This window comes from Sus scrofa, chromosome 13 (genome assembly GCF_000003025.6).
Source record: "Sus scrofa isolate TJ Tabasco breed Duroc chromosome 13, Sscrofa11.1, whole genome shotgun sequence".
In the NCBI taxonomy this organism is placed as follows: Eukaryota; Metazoa; Chordata; class Mammalia; order Artiodactyla; family Suidae; genus Sus; species Sus scrofa.
In genome coordinates this window covers 114,200,139-114,218,428 of record NC_010455.5, presented here as the reverse complement: position 1 = coordinate 114,218,428, position 18,290 = coordinate 114,200,139, and the positions used below count along the sequence as shown (strand labels likewise).

At 34.3% G+C, this 18,290-nt stretch overlaps 1 protein-coding gene across 12 annotated transcripts in view; it reads right to left on the bottom strand.

Moving 5' to 3' along the window:
* NAALADL2 (N-acetylated alpha-linked acidic dipeptidase like 2) overlaps positions 2,815-18,290 on the bottom strand; it is a 1,365,504-nt gene continuing 1,350,028 nt past the window's right edge. For 11 of the 12 annotated variants that reach the window (XM_021071192.1, XM_021071188.1, XM_021071189.1 and 8 more), the window contains one exon: positions 2,815-11,126. In XM_021071192.1, the coding sequence (XP_020926851.1) occupies positions 10,928-11,126 (199 nt within the window). In that variant the 3' untranslated portion in view covers positions 2,815-10,927. The remainder of the gene's footprint in view (positions 11,127-18,290) is intronic. The other variant, XR_002338111.1, reaches the window with a different exon arrangement.

The window sequence follows — 18,290 nt, the reverse complement described above, 5'->3', positions numbered from 1 at the left end:
TATTTTTGGAGCATAAAGATATTATAATGACTCTTTTAATAGAGTTATCTGCTAATTCCCTAACTTCTATTATTTCAAATTTCTTTCCATTGACTTTTGTTGTTGTTGTTGTTGCCTTTTAGGGCCATAGAAGCAGCATAGGGAAGTTCCTAGACTAGGGGCTCAAATCAGAGCTACAGCTTCCAGCCTACACCACATCCACAGCAATGGGATCCAAGCCGTGTCTGTGAGCTACACCACAGCTTGTGGCAACACTGGATCCTTAACCCACTGAGCAAGGCCAGGGGTTGAACCTACATCCTCATGAATACTAGTTTGGTTTGTTACCACTGAGACACAATGCGAACACCCTCCATTGACTTTTTTTTTTTTTTTTTTGTCTCTTTAGGGCTTCACCCAGGGCATATGGAGGTTCCCAGGCTGGGGGTTGGGGTGAGGCCAGGGATTGAACTCACATATTCATGGCTATTAGTTGGGTTTGTAACCCACTGAGCCACAATGGGAACTCCCCCAAATAGGTAATTCTTTATGAATGCAGGCATTGGTTATTTTATTTATATCTGTATTGATATTCTTTTTTCTTCTCAACTATATATATTTTTTTCTGAGAAAATGAATTCCTTACATTAATTTTGTGACCTATTTTATTTTTACAACTTTTTAAAGAAGTTTTGTTGTTTTTGTTGTTTTTTATCATCTGCATTATATTTATAAAAATAATATCTTCTGAAATTGTCATGTACATTGACTAAAATTTGGGGATATCTCTTATTTTCCTGGAATTTGCTTATTTTCCCTTTTTCCTTAGGCATTTATTGATTTTGATTTTCAGTTATGTTTTAGGTTTCTTTTAACTGTTTGATTCTTTCTTCATCTATGTCTAAAGATGAGGGGATAAAATATTGAGTATATGCTATAAAGCAAGTTTGGTTTTTTGCAAAAAAAAAGTTTGAGATGATGTCATAAGATTTATTTGGGGGGAAAAGATGTGCATCATATGGGAATTGGGCACTGGGAGAGGAATTTTCTTATTGAAAGAATGAACGCAGATTAAGACATGAGAAACCATGGCATGGATGGGGAAGTTCAGGCTCTTCAGTTTTGCTGGAGTGTAAGACTGAGAGGAGAAGAGGCAAGCACTGAGGGAAGAGGTAGGAGTGGGAGTCAGTCATGAAGGATATTGGATACCATCCTAAGACACTGAGTTTAATGCTGAACATGATGGGAAACCACTCTGACTTCTATATCGTGATGGGAAATCTGTTCAGTATGTACTGTATGTAAGTTGGTCTCTTTATTTTATAATGTCAGGTGGCATCTAAACTAATAAATGCAGATGAAAGGTTGTTCTTCCCATGAAAAACCACTATATTAAAGCTAATCTTTACTGAATCTGAGAAAAAAGAAGTAGACTTAAAACAGAAAATCTGGGAATGCTGTGTCTTTTGTCTCCAGTGTGACTTGCAAATACTGCCTTTTTTTTTTTTTTCCCCTAGAATGCCATTCTCCTTTTCTGCCTGAATGACTTCTGTTCACTCTTCAGATTCAACTCAAATATTTCCTTCTCTGAGAAATCATTCTTGGCTTCTACAGGATTTAATTATTTTTACTCTCTGCTGCCTTATCACTTTATTTAGGCCTCCATTGTAAGACTCAAGGCTTTACTACAGCTATGTGTTTACATATATTCTCTCTCTTAGCTCTGCCCTGGAGCTACTCATTTTGTTGGTTATGAAGTAGTATAGGAAAGTCACTTCAAGTTATTTAATATAGGTGATGTGGTTAGGTAAAATCCATAGATTCAGGGGAAAAAGACTCAAGGGATCTATATGTGTATGCATGAGTTAGGTGTGTTTGCTTATTTTTTTAAAGAAGAACATTTGGAGACTGCAGTAACCATGCTTTGCATAGGATTGGTCCCATACCCACCCGTCTACTCCCTCCCCTATGATGCTGGGGCTGGGAGTAGAAACTCAAATTTCAGAGGCTCTCATGCCAGCTGGAATCCAGTTTGATCTGCCAAGTAGAGACACTCAGAAGAAAGTAAAAGTTGAAAATGTGTGGAAGATGTTTTTCATAATTTCAATAAGGGGGATAGAGGAAGCACAGGCTCCCAGACTTCTGATCAACCTTGCGGTGTTTTTTTAAGCCCCATGAGCAGTGGTTCCACCAGGAGCAGCAACTAAGTTTCCAAACATGTGAATAGGATGTGGGCTCCTAGGCCATCTGTAGTTTTCCTTTTTCATCCTTCTCCTACCCTCAGGTCAGTGGCTATTTCCTGCAGTTACTGATCTCTGAGAAATCACATCTTCACCTTTTTGTTACACTATCCCACTTTCACTAATTTTATAATCATTTTCTTGTTTTAAAATCTCCTTTGCTGTAAATTCTTAGAATGTCCAGTGCAATACAGGAAAGAGATGTTGGCATTGAGTAGGATGGTGGCAGTAGAGATGGAGAAATCAGCAGGCTTGGGCTATGTTTGGTAGCAAAGACAAGGCAACTTGCTGATAAATTGGATATAGGGAGTGGGGGAAATGAAATGATCAAAAATGATTCCTATTTTTAGAGAATCTAGTGTAGTGACTAAAATAAGGAAGAATTGAAGAGGAGCAAGTTGGGCAAGAAATATAACTGCTGAAATTATCTCTGATGATTTAAGATGTCAAAGAATGCCTTGTAAGAATGTCATTGCTTTTATAAGCTTAGTACAGTAGAAAAAGGAGAGGAAAGGGCTAGGTTTATAAAATTGTGTCATTTAGAAAGGCAGATTAGGTTAGTGTTTTTAAGTCTGGACTCTAAGATCAGACCATCTTATTAGGAATTAGTTTTTTTTTAATTCAAAAAATTAGTAAGAATTCCATAACAAAGATACACATATCCACCACTCAGACTGATAAAGGAGGATGTAAAGAAATGAGAATAAAATCTTGAATTCCTTTTTATGTAAAAGAGAAATAAAACAAGGCAGTTAAATTGTACTCTGTACCCCTATCCTTACCACTTTTTTCCCCACCTACCAAGAATCAAATTAGGTATTTACTTTTTCAGTCAGTATTTTTATACTTTGAATACATGTATCTTATTCATATGTATACCCATGAATTATTAGATTTATTAAAATAAATTTATTATTATTAAATTTTACTTCATGGTTAGAATAATCACATAATTCTGCAGATTATACTCTCAAAAAATTGTGTGTGTGTGTGTGTGTATACTTGGTGCAATGGTAAGCCCTCAGTCAATGTTAGCTATCATAAAGCAAAGCTATTGGAGCAAAGAACACTCTGTTTTGGTATTAATGAACCTGAAGGAAGACATAGTGATGATGCAGACCTGAGCATATGATGTCTTTTAAGCTCTCTCTGCTCCATCAATATCTTTGAAATAAACTACACTATCTCTGAGTCTCTCTGAATCTAGTGTTGACATTAGTTAAACTGAAGTGCTATATTTTAGGACTGTGAAGTCCTAGAAAGCAAAAGTGTATTAATCATATTCATATTTCTAGCACTTAATACAGTACCAAGACTAGAATAAGCTCTTTGTAAATGTTTGCTGAATGAATAAATGAGTGAAAACTGCTACATCCTACCAATGGAGATCCCTTTGTGCAATAAAGAACTGACAACATTTTTTAGAGCAAATTTGAAAAAACAAAATTTCTTAGCACTGGAGTTGTTACAAATGCTGTTACTTGATATTAGAACTTCCCACGGAGTACAAACCTAACAGGCTCAATATGAGTACTGCACATTTGAGAAGAGAATGGAAGGCAAAAAAATAAAAATATGATAAAAAGCCTTGTTCAGGCTTATTCCTGTTAGGGTGTGATACACAGTACATAAAGATAATTCATTAGTAATACATACTATTAAATAATTCATGTTACATATTTAAAATATTATGTATTTTATAAAAAACACAGGATAATTTTCACCTGTACTTAATTTTTTAAATGGACATTTAAATATTACTATTTTATTGTACATACACATTGCATTTATGAATCAGAAAGTATTCCTTAAAAGAAGCCTTCATTTCGCAGTACTATGTTTCCAATTATGTGCAAATATTTAAGCAACTAAAATATAAAATATTCATTCATATGCTTCATGGATATGATATCCCAATCCATTTTTCATCACTCCAAATCACAGCATATTTTCCTAAGTAAGCTGTATATTGAGTCATGTGAATAATACATTAAAAGTTGCAAAATAAATTGCAATCACAATTGGCCTAAATATAGAAAGCACTAGATTCTTGATGGGTACCCACACATTATACAAATTAGACATTCAACCTTATATAGCAATTAAGAAACCAGATACAAGCCTCAGTCATTCAAAATCATTCACGACAAAGACACAATGAATTTCTGTACAATGAAAATATTTCCAAATCACAGATAATCTAATTATTTTGAACAATATTCAACACTATAACAGTTCAGTGCAATTTAATAATTGTGACACTCCTTGAGAAATTTTGTTTTTTAGGCAAAGCAAATTTAATTGGAAAATTATGTTCCAAAGTTTATCCCAAGTTAATTTATGAATCTTCTGCTCATCACCATTCTTTATTTTAGGGATGTATTTTTTATTATAAAAATTATAAAACTGGGAACTTTTATTAAAAAATTTCATAATCTAAATATGAACTAAAATTTCATATATATCTAAATATCATATATCTAAATGTATGAAATATTCATATCATATGATGCTGATATGGCTAAAAAAATGGCATATATTAAAATTCCAAACACACATGAAACTATTATCAATAATGTACTGATTTTTCTACATGTCTTCAAAAAACAAATTAGCCCTTCAAAGTGTCTTAGAAAGCTTTTCTTCTTTTCTGAATATAATTCAGTTCATATTCTCCAAGTAGTAAGTTTGAATGTGTGGGATTTATTTGCCATAAAACCGTTCTGTGTGAAATGTAAATACTAAATTACCTAATAGAGTTCTATCTTAGCTTCTAAATGGAATTATTTATAACATCTTTGGAATATAATTATGTGAGCTACATTTAACCATCTGGGCATTTCATTGCCTGTAGACAACTTGCAATAGTGTAGTAAAATATTTTGCTTCTTATTAAACAGATATGAGAAACCTGTCTTTATAGAATCATAGCATTTTCTCCGACTTTTAGAGGAAGGTGAAAGGGGTCTATATATTTGCACCAACTTGATATAAAGGTAAAAAAAAAAAACCATTGTTAATAATAAAACACTATCCCATATAATGAAAGCATGATTCAACAAAACTTAAAAAGGTAAAACACACTCCAAGGAGTGCCCATCTGTGTCAATATATTGAATAAAGTTTCTTTGAGGAAACTGAGAGTTAATCTTACTGAGCAGGCCAGGTAGTTAAATAATTATACATTGTGATTGAAAAGTATATGTAGCTCTTTAAAATAGAGACTTTAACTCCACTCTCTAGCTAAGCGTCTGTTCAGATGCCAAGTTTGTACTTTAATTAAAACAAAAGACCAACATTAACTTTAATACAACATAATAATTCATAATAATGATTGTGTATTAATCTATTGAGCTTGCTGGAATATAGCACATGACATATGGCATGGTACAGGCGCCTGTGTGGTCCTTTCGGGACTGAGGTGGTACATATTAATTAGACCCTGGAAAATAAAATTGGTTTCCTTCTGAGAAAAGCTACCTCAGCGCTTATTGGCACATGACATGAAAGGAATTAGAAGGAATACTGTTAGGTTCTCTCTACATTCATTAAAGCTTTAGATGTAGGTGTTGAATCAACTGCAGTTGATGGAGTTAATTCTTGATGGGTCCTGCTTAAGAAATTAGACTGGCTATGTATTTCTTTGGCCTCAATTTTTTTTTACTTTGGCTAAAAACATCAAAATTACTGTTTTGGTTACAGAAAACTATGTCACTATATAATTCAGACACAAAATAATCTGACCAGAATACGTTAAGATGTGAAGCAGCTTTTTCTTGAATGCTACCTGAAAGGGTCTCAATGTAATCCTTTTGCCTTGTAAATTCAGATACAATCTGAATATGAAACTATAAATGTATTTTAAGAAATATAGTATCTCATAATCAGCAAGTTTTCAAGATTCTTGGTGGTTCCAGGAATGCTAAAGCAGGTACATCTGTGTATGCATCAGTGTACATTTTTGGAGGATAATGGAAAAGTATTATGGAAATAAAATTCTGGCTGATTAACGGATAAATGTATATTGAGATGAGTAGATCTTAAAATTCTCAGGGTGAAAACAAACAAAAAAACTCCTAATCCCACTGCTAGAGTGTATCTAGAAAGAAAAAAACAAAAACTTGAAGGGACCTGGTAGTGACCAAAAATGGCTACATTTTAAATTTTTCTTTTGCAACTTCTCTTTTAAATATACCTCAAGAAATTCTAAACTGCAAACTCACTTAACTGAGAAGTATTTACACTTAATGGGATGTTTAAAACCCTGAGAATTTTAAGATCTTTTTGAATAGTAGATTCTAATGAGGCTTTTTCTAAGCAAGCAATTTATACTTAGGCAAGAAATGCAGATTCACTAGTGCTGATAGAATATTTCTTTGTTCAAAGATCACATTATTTTTTTTCTCCTGGGTTGTGTGCACGCTCCTAGACAAATTTCCCTTCTGCTCAACACAAGGAGTGGCAGTTTAAAATATAATTCCTTTCTATTGAGAGAATGTGTGGCTAAGGCACAGTTAAACAATCCTTTAAACCAATAAGATGATAATGTGCTACCTTCAGAGAGAGTTTAATTTTTGGAGTAATTAATTATTCATATCACAAAATGTCTAATGAGAAAATTTTTGGCTAGATCTATGAACTATGAAAATAGAGTTTTTCATTTGCAGCAGAGATGCTGATTCCTCCCTGGACAGATGGTAATAAGTTACTTTATTTCTATAACACCTATCTTTGCAATGGGGAAACCCACTGTATACTATATTTATCTAATTTTAAAAAGTCAATTAGTTATTCTGAGTTTTAAGGATGATATGAAACTACTTGTAGACCCTAGCACCTGTTCTTTTTATTTTTCCAGTGAAATTACACAGGTATTTTGAGGAGGAAATTGCAAGAGATGTAGCTTCTGGTCTGTTATAATTTTACATCTGGTTGTCATGATATTCTACAATGGTGCCCTTACTCTTAATGTATTATAGATATCTTCTGGTTTATCTGTATGTACACACCATTATTGAGGAGACAATCAGTAAGAGGAATTTGGTTTCTTCATACTCCTCCATTAAACCAGCAAAGTGGCTGATGATATAGTCTGATCAGTTCTGTGGAAATGCATTAAAAGTTTCAAATTATATCGCTTCTTATAACCAAAAGATTTTTAACTTCCTGTACCATCCAGCATGAAAAACACTGGTCTGGACCTCAGAGGGCCCAGCAGAGACACATATCTCAACGTATTTTACTAGCTGTGGAACTTTGGACAAATCATTCAACCAAGTTTCTTTATTTTTTAAAATGAGTTGTCATGAGGATTCAATTAGAACAAAGACATTAAAAAGTCTTTGTTAGTTGTATCTGTGTCCATTTTTGAAAGATGCAATGCTTACATACACTCCCTCTCTTTTTAATGGTGCCATTAATAGCACAGATGTAGGTATCGCTTATTACTGTGAGCCCTCAGTTTCTTTAGATATATCATCAAGTAATGTTTTCTCAGGACTCAGGATTAATGCAGAGGAGGACATTCTTAAACTTCAGTGTGCATAAGGATTGTCTAGGAAATCTTGCTGAAGATGAAGATTCCTAGGTTTCCTTCCCCCAAATCTACATTGTGAGAAATACTTCTTTAGATTGCTGACTTCATATAGGGCTAAAATGTCCTTTCATAAAAGAATTTTCATTGCCCTCCTTCATGACCACTGGTGTTGTGTATAGATTTTCACCATCCCCTGCAAGTACTTAGTCTTTGTGCTCTTTGCATAGAATCTCTGAGACGGTTTGTTTTTGAGGTATAGTGAGAGAATGAACTAATCCTTAGTTTAAAAAGCAGTGAATCTAGTCCATACAGCATTTGGCAGAATGGCTGGTTACATAGAATGTAAGTGGAAAATATCATTTATAACCCTGTAACTCAGAACCAGAGCCAGATATACTACATGAGAAAGCAGAGAAGCTTAAATCCTAGCAGCATTCTTTCTATTTGAATATGTGACTCTACCCCATTTCTTAATCACTTTATCTTCAGTTACTCTATCTGATGAGGATGGTGATGCTTTCCTGGCCAAAGGTAACATTGTAGGGTTTAGTCCAGAATATCTTGGCTTCCTTTTGCCTCTGGAATCTGTACTCTTCACAAAGGGCAGTATCCCATGGGAACCCCATGTGAGCACAAATTGCAGTGGTGTACATCAGCCACCTTTTCTTGGGAGGATGGCCATTTATGATTCATTATGTCTTGGTATACTATGTATGAAGAATTGCGAGACGTACCAGGCACCCACATAGCCCAGCAACAATGTAATCCTACTACCAATTCACCAAAAAGCACTTGTTATTAACTTGCATAGGATTTTATTTACTTGGATCTATTAGGGAAAATTAAAATGATACAAATTTGACAAGACCCCGAGGTAATCACCCCATAGCAGTAATGTTCCTAGCTCAGAGGTTTATTGCAAAGACCTAGTACAGCATTTATAGAATTGGTGGGCATCTGTTTTAATTTTGTTTCTTTTCATAATCTCTTAAATAGATGAATAAAAATATGTTAAACTATGGTTATCTATTTTCAGTTTTCAAATAGCAAATACCCTATAATCTAGAAGAAAAACAAATTAGAGAATGTTGAGATTTTAAACTGTTCAATATGGTTTAGATAAGTATACAATCTTTAAACAAAAGTGCCCAAACAAGTATTTTGTGCACTCAATGCTTTGACAGATTAAGGAAGTGAGTTTACTTAGGATTTTGTTCTAAAATGATGAACTTCCAAACCGATAATTATTTGTCTTTGTTTTAAATTTGACTCCAAATGAAGATCACACTGAACCTCGATTCAATATGTTAGATCCTTCGGTATAAAGGATTCTATTATTTGATCTGACATGTATCTATATGCGTATTCCTCCCATTTGTTTTCTGTGCAGCAAGAGGGCACTGATTTTGAGAAAGGCAGGAGCTTGGTTCTCAGCCCCTTCCTGTAGACACTCCTCAACATAGCAAATCTTTTCAGACAAGTATATTGGGTAAGAAATATACATTGCAAGATAGTTGCATTTCTTATGTAAAATATGTGCACACAGGCAATTCTGATGAAAATGGATTTCTGCTTGAATTATTTAGCTAAGTGCTCCAATTCTCTTCTTTGTCTTAAGCATATAAACATTACTTATGGTAGGGAGAGCTGACCCTTATAAATCAATGCTGATTAATTCTTCCCCTTTAACTTTAGTTTTTCTTTAAACTAAGGTTAGGTTTATGTTCATTCATAAAAAAGCAAAGATTCAGACCTATAGGCACTGTCTGTGAAGTCACTCTGGAGGTATATGCTGGGGACGTGTATTAGAGAAATGATTCACATGAAATATTCTGAGGATATGTTTCCTAAGGGGAATTGCTTTATCCAATACCAAATCAATTTCTAAAGGTAAGCGAAAAGTTTAAACTGTCAACTAATAGAATACTGTGGTTTCGGGAAACAAGTCCATTCAATGACAGTGTCATATGAAAAGCCTCATTTTCAACATGAGAGAACTGAAGCATGACAAAGACATGCTCTTCTAGTAACAGCATATTTTCTGCATAAAAGTAGAAGCATGAATATTTCTATGGGTCATCTTATTCACAATTAAGGATGAAGAAGGGAAAAAAACATCAAAAGTTTCTTCATAGATATAAGGAGGTTTTGTTGATCAAAACAACTATTTTGTTCATGATAAGTCCTTCTTGTTAGTGTCAGAAATAGGAATTTGATGATTTTTAAGGTATTTTGGGTTTTCAAAGAGAAACTTTGCTACTTTCCTGTGGAAATTATATGGTATTCTATGAAAACCGCCTTGCAGCAAGGAGTTTCAGACAAGATATACTAAAGAAGAGCAATGCGAGATGCTTTCATTTTAGAGTAGATCTATTTCAGGGCTTCCAACGGAAACACAGGAAGAAAGAAATATTTTCTCCCTCATAACACATACATCACTCCTGAAAATTTTACAAAATCAACTGAGACAAATTAGGGGTTTCAAAGCTAGTCACCTTATAAGTTCTTAGAAAAAAAATTTACATTTAAATTGCTCTGTGCAGCTACCTTGAGATTTTTCCCCCTGGAATGTTTATGGCTCTTTTTTTTTTTTTTTCCATTAATACCTAAAAAAACACAATTTCATAACCAGTGTATTACTATATCTAGTTGTGTTACAAACAGGCACTTCATTTCACAAAATAGACACATTCAGAGTGGTTTTGGTCAACCAATCACTTGATCAGAATACCTGTTCTTCATATTGAATACTTAAAAGTGAAGTTAATCTGAAACCATATTCACTGTTGATTTCTATTATAGAAACTAGGTCATTAAAGCTCTAATCATTTCTGTTCCCACATGTTTTATCCATAGGAGCAGAAATTCTCCAGAATTTCTAGGAAAATTTTCCCCCAAATACTCTACATATAAAAATACAGCAGATTTCTTTTTCATAGATAAATCTTAGTATTATTTCAATAACTCACTTTTAGATCATTGGAAATGTAGATAAAAGAAAAATTGTGCAAAATGCTCTTTTTATATGTACATTAAAAAAATACAAAGAATAGCTTTATACTTCTATAAAAAGCTATTGGGGAGAAAAGTCTTCAATGTCAGAAAATCTGGTCAGATTAGAGCTTTCACTTGAGGAATTGTAAACAAACTTTTTAAAATGCTGAGAGTTTTCTCAATTCTTTCCAACTAAGATACTCTCGAACACGTCAAGTCCTGCTTTGAAGTAAACCTGAGCTGCATTAATGCTGTTCAACACCTCTGACAGGGCTTCTTGAAGGGTCTCATTTGATGCAAGCGACTTGCAGTGTTCCCAGGCCTCCAGGAGTATTGAAAACTGGCTTGTCTTCCCATCGAGGTGGTACAGGATATTTCTAAAAAGTAATACAGAATGAGTACATGTTTTATGCACAATGCTATTTTCATATCAAACATTATAAAGAATAATTCCAAGAAATAGTGATGTTTTTAATAAATGAAAAAATATCTTTTTTTGACCTCTCTTGAATTAATGGATTTAGACATTGATCATCAAAAGTTTCATATAGTGATGAGAGAGAGAGAGAATCAGATAGTATGTACCTCCTGATGGAAATACACAATACTACTTACGAAATGGATTAGTTTTGTTAAAAAATTGAATCTGGAAGTTCCTGTAGTGGCACAACAAAAACAAATCCGACTAGGAACCATGAGGTTGTTGGTTCGATCCCTGGCCTCGCTCAGTGAGTTAAGGATCTGATGTTGCTGTGAACTGTGGTGTAGGTCGCAGACACATCTCGGATATGACGTTGCTGTGGCTCTGGTGCAGGCTGGCTGCTACAGCTTCGATTAGACCCCTAGCCTGGGAACATCCATGGCCCTAAAAAAAAAAAATTGAATCTGTATATGATGGCGCTTCTAAATCTAATTTTTAAGAAACAGAAGACATAGAAAAATCCAGTTTTTTCAGCAAATAAATTCCCCTAAGAAATAGGTGAAGGAGGAATGTATAGACCAGGGTTTTTCAACCTTGCATTATTGACATTTGGGTGAGGGAATAATTCTTTACTGTGGCAGCTGTTCTATGCATTGTAGGATGTTTAACAGTATTCCTGACTTCCACCCATTAGATACCAGTAGCACTCACCCTTTAGTTGTCTCAGTTAGTTTGTGTAGCTATAACAGAGTATCAAAGCCTGGGTGGCTTAAACAACAGACATGTATTTCTCATGGCTCTGAAGGCTAATTCCAAGATCAGGTGAGGGGCCTCTTTCTAGTTATGTGTTCATGTGGCCCTGTGCATATACACAGAAAGATCACATGTCTTCATTTCACAAGTTCTTTTGTCCCATCATGAGGGTCCCATCATGAGGGTCCCACCTGCATGACCTAATCTAACCTGGTTAAAGGCCCATCTCCATTTTAACACGTGTATTTTGGGAGAACACAACCATTTGGTTGATAGCTTTTGAAAAAAACCAAGACTGCCCAAAGTGTCTCTTACCAGGCAAAATTGCCCCTGATTGCAAACTGCTACTTAAGACTAAAATAAACATCAACAAGTCACAAAGTATGGGCTCTATTAGGTCTTTACTCAAACAATTAAAAAAATGAATAGTACAAAATTGAATACTAATTAAGGATTTTTTTAAATTAAGAAATTGTTAACACTTTAGGTGTGATAGTGGTATCATTGGTATGTTTTCAATGTCTCCTTATCTTATTTTACTAACTGATAGAGACACATTTTGTTAGCAAACTATGGATTATTGCATCATTTGCCTTATTCCTAACCCAAACTACCTGAAATGAGCTGAAATTTCATGGTCTAATAAGAGAGACAGACACATAAATAATTAAAATACAGTTGTCTAATTGTTATATTAGAAATGTAAGGTCTAATGATAACAGATGAAGAATTGCCACTGGAAAAATTTATAAGAGAATATTTCAAGTTCATCTTGAGGGATAATGGAAATTACCAGTGACAGGGGTATAGGAAAGGAACCAAGTTGGAAAGTGGAATCAGCGCCCTGTGTAGGAGGAACAGCATATGCAGAGGTATGAATTTATAGAACAGTGTACTATTCTTAGTGGATCAGTGCCATTGTTCCTGTATGGCCAGAGTGGACAGATATATGAGAAGAGCTGGGAGAGTAATTCATGGCCACATCATACAGGGCCTTCCCTATCAAGCTAAGGATAAATGGGCAATAGGAAAGTGATGAACATTTTTAAGCAAGAAAGAAAGGTAGATTTTATTTTGGAATAATTACTTTGGCTGTTATATAAAGCCTAGAGAACAATTTCGTCCAGATGAAAGGTGACAAAGATATGAGTTACACAATGAGAAGATGGAGCAAGGGCCACAGTGCAATAATTAGTTAAGTTATACTTAATCTCAGTTTTATATAGAGTTCTCAATCATTGTTTTCTATATCATTGAGGCTCCATTACTTCAGCCTCTGCTGAACTTCCCTCTCCACTCTGTGGTAGTGATGGGCACTGAAATCTACCTAATTGTCTGCGCCAGAACCCTGAAAGTCATCTCTTTTCCTTAGATATCCAACTAGTTTCTGAAGATACTTAACTTCTCCATCTTTTCAACATCTTTTCTTCTCTGTTGTGGGACCTTGATCCCTCTATTTTTCAAAGATGCATTATGATAGCAATGTTTTGCATGTCAGGGAAATGTGTTACTTCCTTATCATGTTTAATTCAGTGTTGTGAACATAGGAGGTCTTCCATCATAGTGATTTGATTTACCTAAATTTTTATCAGGGTTTGCTCAGTGCTGGAAATTTAGTGGACCCTCTGATGTCAGTTTTAAATACACCAATTCAGGTTACTTTGCATTTTGTACATTAACAACTTAAACAGATATTGTGTCTTTGGAGAAAAATTTAATTTGATAATAGTACATGTTGGCTGGCAGTGGGGCAGAAGACCCTTGAATTCAGAGGATATTTTTTTTCAAAACCTATTATTTGAAATGGGAACTATCCCTAATAATCCAGTATCCTTGATCTTCATGTCTATGAGTACACTTATGAATTACATAGAGTAGTGCAAGATACTCTTTATATTACAAATATTCTTGAATTCAGGTGTAAACTTTGTATTAAGAAATATGTATTCCCTGAATATGGGAGGGAGAATAACATCTTCCAACTGGAGAGGCACTGGTCATGAGCAATGCTCTATGAACTGTACTTTGAGAAAAATGTAGATCTACTTTTACAAGGAGACTTCTCCTTGAAATAGAGATTGCTTATGCATTTCTACAGCATTCTTAAAGTTAAAAAGATTTTCAGAAGTCACTGGACCATGTTAAAATAATCATAAAACAAATTATACACCTAGATATATGTATATAAATGTTTTAAGTGTAAAAGTTGTTTTTATTATATCAAAATGACGTAAAATAGTGAGAATTAGAAAAACACCTAATATAAGTTTTTCCTAAATAGTAGTTTTATTCCTTTTTTATTAAGACTGAGTATGTGTGTGGTGGAAGCATAAAGAAACCAATACAAAGGAACTTTTATACGGCCACCAAATTTTCTCCAGTGAAGATGAAACTGCCCCAGATAATCATATGTATTCTCCTACATAACACAAGCTGTACAAAAGTTACTTTTTTCATGTTAACATAATCTTTAATTGTCATAAAAAAAGAGTGGGTTCTTAGTGCCAGCATACATAGCCAACATGTTTAAATTCACAGTGAACTATTTAGATAGGTAGGTAGGTAGGTAGGTAGATAAAAATTGGTGTAATATTAAATGTAAAGGATAAAAATAGTATAAAATAGGAGTTCCCACCATGGTTCAGTGGTTTAAGGATCTGGTATTACTGCAGTTGTGGAATGGGTCATAGCTCTGTCTTGTATTCTATCCCTGGCCCAGGAACTTCCATATGCTGTGGGTATAGCCAAAAAAGAAAAGAAAAAAAAATATAAAATATATTTTCATTATTTAACTATTTAATAAAATATTCCTTCACAGTCAACTTATACTACTTTACCATTAAGACTAACTAAACAAATATAATAAAAATGTTTGATTATCTTGCATAATATTCATAGTTTTGGACTGTCTTCCTCTACTTCATCAGTTTAAAGTTTAATTATAAGTCATTTCATAGCAAGTATATTTCTAGAATTTAAGAGTGCAAAAATATTTTTCAAACGTAGTTTCAAAAGTTGTACCAAATATTTCCATTCCTTGAGGGCATATTGCTCAGTATGCTGACAAACAAAGATATTATAGTCATTGTTACACAGAACTGTTCCTTAAATGAGTTGTACCAATGCAATTAATAGATTATGGGAAGTATGTTTAATGATTTTGGAGCTGTTATAGTGACTTTTCCACATATTTAAAACCCACTGGCATGAAATATATTCCTATATACACATTCTCTGGTTGTTAAATTTTAAATATTATTAATATTCAATTTAATGATAAGGTGATATTAATAAAACATGCTCATAAAGGTTACCAGATTAATCCCTCAATGACAATTCATTTAAGCATGAGCACAGTCTCTAATATATTTATGCAAAACTTCAGCCATAACATGTATAAAGCATCTAAGAAGAGAGATAATATGGAAGAATAAAAATGCATCCTAGGAGTTCCCATCATGGCTCAGCGGAAATGAATCTGACTAGGAACCATCAGGTTGCAGGTTCGATCCCTGGCCTTGCTCAATGGGTTAAGGATCTGGCATTGCCATGAGCTGTGGTGTAGGTAGCAGATGTGGCTTGGATCTGGCATTGCTGTGGCTCTGGCGTAGGCTGGTGGCTACAGCTCTGATTAGACCCCTAGCCTGGGAACCTCCATATGCTGCAGCTATGGCCCTCAAAAGACCAAAAAAAAAAAAAAAAAAAAAAAAAAGAAGAAGAAGTGCATCCTAAAAAGAATAAATAGGTCTAAAGCACAAGACATACAATTACTGTTTGTTTTTTTAAAACTGGAAAGCAAACATATTTTTTAAAGACCAGTGCAATGGAATCTGCAGTGTGCCAACATTTGCTTTTTCTAACTAGTAAGCAACACAGTAATACTTTTATAATGACTGTAAACAAGCCATGTGCATACAAATGGATCCTTTTTTGGTTTGTTAAATTCTACAAGGAGCTAAACACATTTTCCATATGCTACATGATTCAAGTAGTAGTCTGTTGTAAGCTATTATGTAAGATAAACACTCATATCCATTTCTACCCAACTGGATACAAATCAGCTTAAAACTACAGATACTTAGATTCTGGTTGAAGTGAATAGGATTTTTTTCATCATAATCTAAGAGAGAGCCTTCATTTGTAGTAGTTGCTGGTACAACTTAAGTCAGTTGATCTTTATTATAATAGAATTTTTTACCTTGATAGATTGTTTTACCTTAAAAACAAATTGAGAATAACAAATATATCTTTAAATATTCATGAGAAGGATCATTTTTCCTACTGACTTTCCAAAGTACTTTGTCTTTTACTATTTTGTTTTTGTGTACTAAAAGCCATTCAGCGTCCTGCTTACAGAAAATAAATGTTAGTGTTTGGAGCCCTTTTCCAAAAAATATCATCATATTATTTTAGTTTAAAAATTTGAGTGAAGGCAAAAATTATAAAAACCCAGCCACATTTTTATTTTGTCACATTTCCATATACTTTTTAGTATTCTGTCATTAACCCTGAGTATCCAGGATAATCACTGGGGAGCAAAACTATTACTTTACCACTTTTTTTTTTTCTTTTTACAGCTGCACCTGTGGCATATGGAAGTTCCCAGGCTAGAGGTCTAATCAGAGCTGCAGCCACAGCAATGATGGATCCGAGCCACATCTATGACCTAAGAGGCAGCTTACAGCAGTGCTGGATGCTTAACCCACTGAGCAAAGCCAGGCATTGAATCCACATCCTCATGGACACTGTCAGGTTCTTAACCTGGCAAGCCATGATAGGAACTCCCTTTACCACTTTTTAATAGATAGATGATTCTTGCCTTTGAAAATATTTCAATTAGATCAATGTTTCTGATGGAAGCTTCTAAGCCAAAATATCTTTCTATTTCTATGTTATGTGACCAAAATTAAAGCTCATTTAAATGGAGTTAAAATATTTCAACAATGTATACTCTGTTGGAGGATTCAAATATATCTCTCCTTCTCAGTGATAAAATCATATTTTTCAGATTAGGACAGACTTGGAATCGACCAATAGCCAGTCAAAAAGCACAGGTCTGGTAGGAAAATAGGGTGGAAAGAAAGTGGTGAAATACCCTTGAAGAGCTTCCATGTTGAGTCTGTTCTTTGCAACTACAAAAATCCTTAGTGAAGAGTTCCTGCTCTTACACACACCTGCTTTAGTTCAATTCAGAAAAGTTTCCTGGCAAAAAGAACAGGCTGTGTTATTAATTCAATAAATCACCATCCTATTTGCATACACACAAAATGTATCTCATACAGCATGTTGAGACATCAGACCTAATTAAAATATTATTTAATTGAAATCATTTTAGTAGTTATCATGTTTAAAATAACATTAATTCCACCCTCATGCCTATCTTCTCTCATCTGTAACAATTTGGATCTTATAAATGTAGCACATACAGTCATCCTGACCCACACACAACACAAAGAGACTGCTAAAAGGAAAGTGTAATACATTATTGATGACACTAATGAAATTACAACACACATCACTCATTTTAATGGGTCTGTTTCAATGACACATCACGGTGACCAGGAAAGAGCAGCACCAAACTCAGAAACCTAATTAATAACTCCCAGCAGCATCAGTGAAGGAGATGAAGCATCTTTGCTCAACTGACAAATCTTTTCCACTCAGCTAAAGCAAAGGAAAACTAAAGAAAATGAATTTTGAAACAAAGGCATCAAAAGTCTTCATGAGTCATTTCTTTGTGTGTGAATTAGCAAATTAATGATGAAAATGATGACTCTCTTTCAAATATTCCTTCTTATATTCAGAAATGGTTGGTCAAAGAATGCCACTAAACGTTAATTAAAATTCATTATACCCCCTGTAGAGAAACTTCTAAATGAAATCACACTAAATAATAAGTCATGTCTTTTAAAACTCACTGGATATGCATGCTGCATGCAGAGAGAATAAGGTCAAGTCAATATCTCACAATTGTTTCTCACTCTTTTTAGGGATTATACTAATTGATCTCCATGGTTAATAGTGGAATACTGTATTTATATCAATTTATATAGTGGAATACTGTATGACGTTTCCATCAAGAGGTGGGGTTTCTTTCCCTACTTCTTCAGTTGGGTTTGGTCTTAATGAATGTGCCATTTATGGTGAGTCCATGCTTCAAAGGGTCTGCTGTGTTTCCTTTCTCTCTCTCGAACTGAGCCAAGCCCCCATGAGAAAATGCTGGGTTAGTCTGCTGAAAGAACACATTTGAAAGTGGGGAGCTGCTTGGCTGAGCCCTTCCTACATTAGCTACTCCCGAGCCAAGTTGGCACTAGTTGCAGACATAAACACAATCAAGAGACAGCCAGCCTGTCCCAGACCAGAAGAA